Below are 9,972 nucleotides of genomic sequence, written 5' to 3' on the forward strand. Positions count from 1 at the left end.
CTGTCTGGACTGATTCAAACCTTATGTTATAGCTATGCAAATTCTGACATGTGTTTCCTGTGTGTCAGGACTCACTCCTAGCTTGCACTCCTTTTTGTTTTCATCATATAATTACTCAAATCTTTTGTTTAGTTGTTTGCAAATTTTATTGTCATTTCCAAACGTTGTTTGTTAGCGAGTTTCATTTCTCATATAACATATTTCATTTTCTGTACGTTTCTTTCCAAATATTTGTTTTAAACCCAATGCATAACGCCCTTCTTCAGGGGATTTCCTTTATCTGAAAACATGATATATCCTCATGAGTACACGATAAATGATATTTACAAACATTGTCATACATACGATGTATAGTTCGCAAAACAGTACCTATTGAGATGGTCAATGGTTCATGCTTCAGTAACATACTGTGTATCCCTCAGGGTGAACCGTGAAAGTGCTCTGTTTATAATGTGAAGACGACTGATGGTCGTGGTGTAACGGTATTGGAAACAATGCTTGTTGTACCTTACAGCCCAGTTTTAACGAGTGTGCAGGCTCTTAGTACTGACCTTGAAAGATTGTGATTTTCCTTCCAGGCTGTGGAATGGAAAAGAAAGATAGCAAAATGATACCTCGGTCGTCTTAATCAGTATCTACTTTACTGATTGCAAATAAAATCGGAGCCGTGTCCTTACCCGACGTTGATGCGCTTCTCTTCTCCTCGCTAACTCGGCGTGTGTCACTCTCTATGCTCTGTTTCCCTGACTCTATGGTGTTTTCCTGATCACGTGGTTACGTCATTGGCGTGCTGTGTTTACTGTTTTTTCAATGAACTGGCGATTGTATGAGTGTGTAGTATTGCTGTCTAAGTGAAGTTGAGCACATGGCTGTCGTTCGTGACGGAATGTATACATTGTACATAAGGCTTTGTAACATATAAAAGAATATTCTTACTGTTGCATATCAAAACGGTCTAACAATAAGGCTGTTCAATAAATGTCTATAATTTTCAAGATTTAAAGAAAACAATTTAAATCCATCCGTTCATTTAGTCCCTTTGGATGTGTGGTGCATAGATAATTGATCCAGAATAATTCCCTCCTTAATAGTTGATTATTATTGTCTCTTCCTGGGAGGGTTGCCACCATTTCCAAAATGCAAAATTTCAACTGGCTCACATTATGATTCGCTTCATTGAAGTGAACTGCCACAGTAGATTTCTGGTTTTTGAGTCTGATATTACTTTTGTGCTCAAAGATCCTCGTTTTTATTTTTCTTTGGGTTTTCCCCACATAAGATAAGCCACACGGGCATCTTAACATGTATATAACGTTGCTCGAGTTACATGTGCCTGAAACTTTCAGATTTGTAAGCGTACCTTTAGTAGGGTGATTGATGGTGTTACTTGTGATGATGGCTGAGCAATTGCCACAGTTATGGCATGGTACTGTACCAGTGTATTTTGTCTGTTTTTGCTTGTTGGATGGCTTGAGTAATTCCTTCAAGTTCCTGGTTCTCTCGTTTGCAAAAATTGGTGGTTTGTTAAATATTCCCTTAAAATCTTCTTCCAAAGCTAGTAATGGCCAGTGATTCCTTATTGTTCTTTTTATTTTCGCACTGCGTGTTGAGAATTTAGAAACAAATACGTTTCTTTGTTCCTCTTGCTTATTGGTTGGTGTTAGCAGATGGTAACGTTGAAGTTTATCTGCTCTCTCGGTTGCGGATTCCAGAATGGGTTCAGGATATCCTCTCTTTTTGAATTTCTGTAGTGTCTCAAATTTGTGTTTGACATATAATTCGTTGGTAGATGCTATTCGTTTTATTCTAAGTAGTTGTGAAAACGGTAAATGATGTTTTAGTGGACCTTGGTGAATGCTGTTGTAGTGTAGTAAGTTATTCCTGTCTGTACTTTTTGTGAAAACGCTGGTGGTGATTTTTCCATCTTTGTTTGTTAGTAATACATCCAAGAATGATGATTCTGTTTTATTCAGGGTGAATGTGAATTGAATTCTCTCATTTATTGAGTTCAAGTTGAGTAAAGCTTGCCTTAAGCTCTCTTCTGTGCCTCTCCATAGGACGAATATGTCGTCTATGTATCTTTTGTAGACGATTAAATTATTTGTCCAGTTATCATCCTCCAGTATGTTGTCTGTCTCAAATCTGTGCATGAATATATTCGCGTAGGTGGGCGCGGCACAATTGCCCATAGATGTTCCGGATGCTTGTACGTAGAATTTGTCTGCCCATTTGAAATAACTGTGATACAGTGTAAAGTGTAACAGTTCCATAATGAATATCTTCAGACTCTCTGTTTTGTCCTCATGTATAAGCATGCTTTCAACTGCTGACATACCTAGATCATGTGGTATTGAAGTGTATAAAGATTTTACATCAATGCGTGCCATTATCATGTCTTTGGTGAAATTCACTTGTTCTTCTTCCAGGATATTTAAAAAATGGGTAGTATCCTTGATGTACGTACTGGTTTTTTGTACAATCGTCTGCAGATGTTTGTCTAAGTATTTTCCGATTGGTTCATGTATTGAACCTATGGTAAACACAATGGGACGTAGTGGAGGAAACTTTGGATCTTTGTGTATTTTGGGTATCATATATATGTATGGAATAGATGGATTTTCCTTAATGAGATATTTTTTCCTTTTGACCTATGATACCATTCTCCATTGCTTTCTCAATGATTGTTCTCAGAATTTTTTCAAATTCTTTGGTGGGGTCCATTGTCATGATAGTGTAAGTGTTGGAATCTTGAACATGATTTTCAACGTTTTGTAAGTAATAGCTTGTATCCATTATGACTAAGGCGCCGCCTTTGTCTGCTTGCCTTATTGTAATCAATTCATTGTTGGCCAGTTTCTGTAATGTGGTCATTTCCTGTTTCGTCATATTTGAATGTTTTGGTTTTGGTGTCTTGAATATTGCTTCGATTTCGGTGATTACTACTTTTTCGAATGCATCTAGCACTTTATGACTCGTGGGAGCCATAAATTTACTTATGTACAATGTATACATTCCGTCACGAACGACAGCCATGTGCTCAACTTCACTTAGACAGCAATACTACACACTCATACAATCGCCAGTTCATTGAAAAAACAGTAAACACAGCACGCCAATGACGTAACCACTTGATCGGGAAAACACCATAGAGTCAGGGAAACAGCGCGTAGAGAGTGACACACGCCGAGAAGAGAAGCGCATCAACGTCGGGTAAAGACACGGCTCCGATTTTATTTGCAATCAGTAAAGTAGATACTGATTAAGACGACCAAGGTATCATTTTGCTATCTTTCTTTTCCATTCCACAGCCTTTCAAGGTCAGTACTAAGAGCGTGCACACTCGTTAAAACTGGGCTGTAAGGTACAACAAGCATTGTTTCCAATACCGTTACACCACGACCATCAGTCGTCTTCACATTATAAACAGAGCACTTTCACGGTTCACCCTGAGGGATACACAGTATGTTACTGAAGCATGAACCATTGACCATCTCAATAGGTACTGTTTTGCGAAGTATACATCGTATGTATGACAATGTTTGTAAATATCATTTATCGTGTACTCATGAGGATATATCATGTTTTCAGATAAAGGAAATCCCCTGAAGAAGGGCGTTATGCTTGAAATGCATTGGGTTTAAAACAAATATTTGGAAAGAAACGTACAGAAAATGAAATTGGTTATATGAGAAATGAAACTCGCTAATAAACAACGTTTGGAAATGACAATAAAATTTGCAAACAACTAAACAAAAGATTTGAGTAATTATATGATGAAAACAAAAAGGAGTGCAAGCTAGGAGTGAGTCCTGACACACAGGAAACACATGTCAGAATATTGTTCAAACAAACCCTGAAAAGCTCAGCAGGGTAACCTATCTATGCACCACCGACAAATGTGAAAAAGTCAATTACCCACGAAAAATCAAATTTAATCAAGAGTGCGTTACCACATTACTAACACTTGATAGCTATGCAAATGACACCCAGATTATTCTCAAATTAAAAAACCTCAAGAAAGCCACAATACCTAACAGGCACTATGCAAAATCACAGTGAAAGAGTGAATTACTGCCAGCCACTGAAACCCAGAAATAAATGAAATCTGCCCTGCAGACCTAGGACAAGCATCCGCACAAACTAGCACTACAAAAATTCTAGTAATCATCTAAGAAACAGATCTTACCCTGGAGCCACAAATAGATGCTGAAATAAAAACATCCACAACAAACCTGCTCAGATTCTTAAGTCAGGTTTTCCCCCCCTTCCAAGACTTCTCAAACTCCAAAAACAGCTAATGTCCGGATGCCTGGGAATCTCTTCTAGACAAATTATAGCGATCAAATTAAAGGCTGGACTACTTCTACACCTGCACTCTAGGATCACATCACCCCGGCCCTCGTGACCTTACACGGACTCCCAAGGTCTTGCTCGATCACATTCAAAGTACTCTGCATTATACACCGCGCGCTGTATTCAATAGAACTACTTCAGATCTGCCACTCTATAAGACCACTTAAATCCAACACAGTCCTGCAGCTGAAAGTACCATGCTTCAACAAAACTGGGCTTGGAGGGCATTCTTTCTAAGTCCTTGCCAGCAAGTTGTGGAACTCCTTGCCCACCAAGATAAGGAAATTAGAAAACCTTGTTGCTTTTTGGAAGGCTGTAAGACATGGATCTTCAAATTTTTCTTTAACCTAAAAAACACTAAAGAAACTTTAGGAAAGCCCATTCATCATAAAGGAATAAACCACAATGCAAAACAGTAAATATTTATTACAACGAAGAACTCAACTAATTTTCAGATAAATGAAGCAGAATGAAATGTAATCTCACTTAACTACTCTTTAGATATGAGCACACATACGAGCAGTTTTTGTGTGTGCTGTGTCACTAAACGCAGCCTTAGAGCACCTTACTAAGGAGGCTTCCACGGTCTCTGGTAGTGTTACAAGTGTGCATCCTTTGTTGTCAAACACTGCAGAGAGTCAGGGTAGGGGTAAAACATTCATCATGAGTGAACTGGAATGACGGAAAAGTCTTGGTAAAAAATCTTGGACATCTGGCCAATGTATGCAACTCTGTCCATGTGTGTTGCCAGGGGAGATTGACCTGAGGTTTGACTAACTGGGTCGTCAATGGATTGTTTGAGGTCCTTGGGACCAGGAGGCTAGCAGTGAGTGGTTGTCCACCAATTAGCCTTCCCATCCAGGGTGGGATGTAGGTTTTCTACACACAGCTACTGACCAGAATTATAACTCCACACCAGTAGTTCACTTTGCCACACTCTCCCGTGCACAGGCGGTCCAGCCACATCCTGTACTTCTCTCTCCCTTTCTTTGTGCCCTCGGGGCTCAGTCTGGATAAAAAAAATAGGCTTGTGTTATGTACAGGGATATTTTTACCCTGGATCCGTGATTTTCCCATCTGACATCCGTCTACCCATGCATTAACTCTTAACAGTGTGTGTTAGAAAATAATGCTCACAATAGGGAAAGAGCCAAGACACACCTTAATCGCTTCCTTTGTATATCTTTCATTGTACATTGCTGCTGGGTGAGATCAGTTCCTTTGGACAGGGGCTGTGGTGAGGGCGCTTGTGGGTGAGGTGATTGTTCTTTTTGTCTGGCTGGAATGGCAAAGTGCTCGGAGTCATTTATACAAAGAGTTGCCCATGTCAAGAAGTGTTATTTCTTATTTCTCTTGGCATGTAGTATTGCTGCTAGAACTGCTTTTGGTGCAAAACACACAATAGTGATGGTAGATGCTTGAATTGACCTCATCAGACACTCGTAATTATTGTGGGATGCATTCCAGTTCATCATGTCTTTGCTTGCTGTGCCACAGGTAGACCAGACATTAGCAAAACACCCTTGCTCCTGCTGCAAGCAACGTGGCTCGGACTGCTAGGCCACGCAGACACACGCCTGCATCTCGCTGAGGAGGCAAAAGAAGACTGAAACTGGTCTGGTGTTCCTTGTCTTCTCATTAAGAGGTGTGGCCCAAAATGCCTGGCTGGAGCATCCTTTTTAAGTTCAGGCAAAGTCTGGAATGCATATGGGCGGTCCTCATTTGTGACCTCACTGAAAACCAACAAATGATAGAATGGAATGCAACCAAGTGTAATTGCCAGTGGATAAGCTTAATTGAAGCCCTTCGCCCATCGCTCATTGTATTGTTTTGTCTAAGGGACTTACTATTCTATAAGGGAAATGAATACCCACCTCACATCTAAGGAGAAGGCTTGATTCCAATCCCTGCACTGAGCAGTCTGACTTTTTTTTTTATGTTGTGATAGCAAAAATCACAATATAATGCACTGTACGTCCATGCATTACTGATTGTTGAGCAAAGATTACAAAGTGTGACTAAGCTGCTCTATGAGCCATGATTGGTTTCGGTTGCATCTCATACAGGCCCAACATGTCGACTGGATGGAATGTTGGGCTTGAGCTTGACCCGGCTGGTTAGAATGTGCAGCCTGGCTCCACCATCTTTGTCCAGCGAAGAACTGCCGAGCGGGTTGGGTGGAAAAAAGAACGTACCTTCTAACAGAAGTTCATGCTCATTCCTTGGGTATGGTATGTCCCTCGTTTAGTGACCTCCTGCTTTCTCACCCCTTCTTCCTCCCACCATCCCTGTCTTTTTCTTTCCTCTCTGATAGAGCATGGACTCATCAGACCTTTCAGACAGTCCGATCACCCTGCAGGAGTACTTGGAGGTGAAAAAGGCCCTGGCCACCTCTGACGCCAAGGTGCAGCAGCTGATGAAAGTCAACAACAACCTGAGTGAGGAGCTCCGCCGTTTGCAGCGGGAGGTCAGTGTCTCTCCTCCCCCTCCCCACCGTCTGCCGAGGGAGGTCAGTCTTTCTGCTCACCGTAAGATGTAGGAGCTATGTGCTGTCTGTCGTTCTTGTCTGTCTCTCCTTCCTGTGTCTCCCTCTGTCTCTTCACCTCCACGCCAACTTTTGCTGCTGCGCGAGACCCCATGCAGCAATCTGTGCTCTTAACCCTACTGAACCTGAATGAGCTCCGGCTCTGCTGCCTGTGCAACTGATCACTTTCCTCTCTGGTCTTCTGCTATTCATGTGCTATGCCACGATTTACACATCAACCTGTGAGCAGCAGGATATGACTGGCTCCTCTTTTTACTTGCTATGAGTTGTTCTGTAGGGTTGGGTTAGAGATCCACATGTTGTGCATGATCCTGGCTACTATAGGTTGGATTCAGCAAGGTTACAAGTTTCCCCCCCAAAAACACAGTGAGCATTGACTTGTGGGCATGACCAGGCACGTGTGTGTGCTGGCCAGAAACACTGCCCTCCCCTCTGATCCGACGGCATTTCCAGATAAATTTGTTGAGTTCCAATTTTGCTTCTGCAATTTACACCTCGGAAAAGACTATTTACTCGGAACATTGAATTGAGTGAGATGATTAGGTGTTGGAAATGGTCTAAAAGTAACTTCCGGGATGTGGACAGCTGGCACTGCTGCACTTTATTGGCAGTTCGTCGTTTCCACGGTTCAGAGTGAATTCTCAGTAGAGTAGTGGCCAAACGACAGTGATCCCTATGGAAGTGATGAGGACTCAATTTGATGTATCCACGCTCTGCTCTCAGTTCCTGATGAACATTCCTATCCGCTTGTAACACTTTTAATTTAAAACTGTCAGAAAAGTAGGAGACACAATGTTGCAGCAAAACGTTTAATTTGAAGACAGGCATAACTGTTTTTGGGTAGAACCTTTTGTATATTGTAAATCTATTTATATAGCGCTTAGTACCCCTGATGTGGCATTAAATCCCTTATCAGCGAGTAGCATGCTACTCCAGAACCCAAAAGTATTAGTGGTGTATAGGTATAGGGAAATATGAATTAATTTGATATGTTACAGCTGCTCCATCAACGCTGAAAACTGCAATGTCATAACTGGCCGGGGCAGATGCAAGCCTTCTCTTCCTTACCACAAATGATCCACCCTGCATGTATCTGATGAACAGGGTGTCACTGTTGCAGTATGCAAGGGTGCATGATACTCTGATGTAAATGATGTTTGGGAAGATAAAAAGCAGCTACCCCATATAAGGCAGGCTGCATCTGTGAGGACTTTCCCACTGGCAGGCATAATCATGTAAAAAGGTCCTATACTAGAGGCTCAGACAATGGCGATTTAACATATGTTGCTAGGCAGGGGGCTTTCTTTATGCAGAGACCAGAACCTGCCACACATGCAGCTTCATCATGTTAGCCTATACCGTGCAGTTTTACTAGGCCAGCTAAAGTAACAACCCCCTCAGTCATTGATGTTGCCAGAGCCAGAATAAAAATATACAGGGCAGCTTGGGACATCGCGAAACAGATCCATTCATTGTCAATCTGCAGGATTTATGTGCATTTTTGCAGAAAGTAGATTGATCAGATGCTGAAATCAACAAGTTAGCAGCACCTGTGTTATAGATTCACATGCTTTGCATTCTCCTGCCATCTGGTTTTGAGTTCCAAGGAACTGGAAGCAGCAGCTATTGTCCCAGATCAGACTGTTTCAAAAATATCATAAGAGGATGTTCGAGGCATATGAGCTGCAGATTCTACACTTTGCATTAGATCGCCACCTGGTGTTGGGCTCGGATGATTGCATGTTGTTGTCATCTTGGAAGAAGTCCTTGTAGTCACGAGATAGGTGACTCCTCCCTTGAACGATAGTGCGCATGGGCATCGGCTCCATCCTTAGATTGTTTTTTTCACCACTGGGTTCGGATGCAACTTTTCCGCTCCAGTTCGAAAATCTACTTTTCAAAGACTTTGACGCGCAAAAACTTCTAAAACAAACTTTAACTTCAATATACATAGACTCAACCTCATCACTTCGATTCCGGTCGTCGGCGCAGGCCGTTGGGCCTACCCGCGTGGTGAGGCCTACAACTCATGGAAAGGACACCATTCAAGAAATGCCCCGTGTGTGGAGCAGAGTTTCCACACAGTGACCATCACGAGGTGTGTAACCTGTATTTAATACCTGAACACAACGAGTCCAGCTGCACAGCTTGTGCGTCCTTTTGATCCAAGAAGACCATTCGAGATCGGAGGACCCGTCAACGCGACATGCAGAGATCAGCTCCGGAACCGGTGGATATCTTCAAAGAAGGTCCATGTGTCCCTGAGGAAGATTCCGATGATCTCCAGATCGTATCTTGGGCAGACGACTCAGATGGCTCCATACCATAAGGTCAACGCGTAAGTACGACTGCCCCTACCCTAGCACCAACCCGTAAACCAAAGGCTAAGGTCAAAACTCCGCCTTCGGGGCCCGACCGAGACATTGCTTTGAAAGCCCCACCATCGAGCCCGGCTCCGAAGAAAATATTAAAGCCTTCCGGTAGCTCCATACAGAGCAAACCGCACGTGCCAATACTACGAGCTCCCTCTGTTCCGAAACCGAAAGAATTCCCGGTTCCGAAAAAGACTTGGAAACCGTCGACTTCTACACAAAAGACTGCACCGAAACCAATGAAGCCTGCTTTGACCCCAAAATCTTCGGTGCCCAAACCCACAAAGCCTGATTCCGATGCCTTCAAACCTTCGAACCAGGGCTCGGCTCCGAAAACAATACCTTCAGTGCCGAAAAGTACGCCAAATGACTATACAACAACTCCTAAGGCTAAAGACAAGCTAAAACTAGGCCCGGAACCGAAAAAAAGGCGCCGAAAGCAATTTCTCAAGGAGAAGAGCTTTTTACACCTGATCCTTTGCAAAAAAAGTTATACATAGATCCAGAAACAGGACATGTTTCCACCACACCACACAGGAAGAGGACGTTGGATACAGCACCTACACCTCCAGTGCTGGTCAAGAAGAAGGACTCTGCCACATCTCCTATGCACCCTTCTTCTCCTGTATCTCCTTCTCCTGCTCTCCCTTTAAACATTTCACCTTAAAATTCTCCTCCTCATTCTCCACAACATACACCTCC

The 9,972-nt window shown here is 42.5% G+C and overlaps 1 protein-coding gene across 1 annotated transcript in view; it reads left to right on the forward strand.

The window, feature by feature from the left end:
- LOC147668212 (ARF GTPase-activating protein GIT1-like) overlaps positions 1–6,862 on the forward strand; it is a gene marked incomplete at both ends in the record, with an annotated part of 136,171 nt that extends 129,309 nt beyond the window's left edge. The window contains one exon of the mRNA XM_086948700.1: positions 6,668–6,862. Coding sequence (XP_086804826.1) covers positions 6,668–6,862 — 195 coding nt within the window. The remainder of the gene's footprint in view (positions 1–6,667) is intronic.
- Between the last annotated feature and the right edge of the window lie 3,110 nt (positions 6,863–9,972).

The sequence above is a fragment of the Lissotriton vulgaris genome, unplaced genomic scaffold, assembly GCF_964263255.1.
Source record: "Lissotriton vulgaris unplaced genomic scaffold, aLisVul1.2 SCAFFOLD_4766, whole genome shotgun sequence".
NCBI lineage: Eukaryota > Metazoa > Chordata > Amphibia > Caudata > Salamandridae > Lissotriton > Lissotriton vulgaris.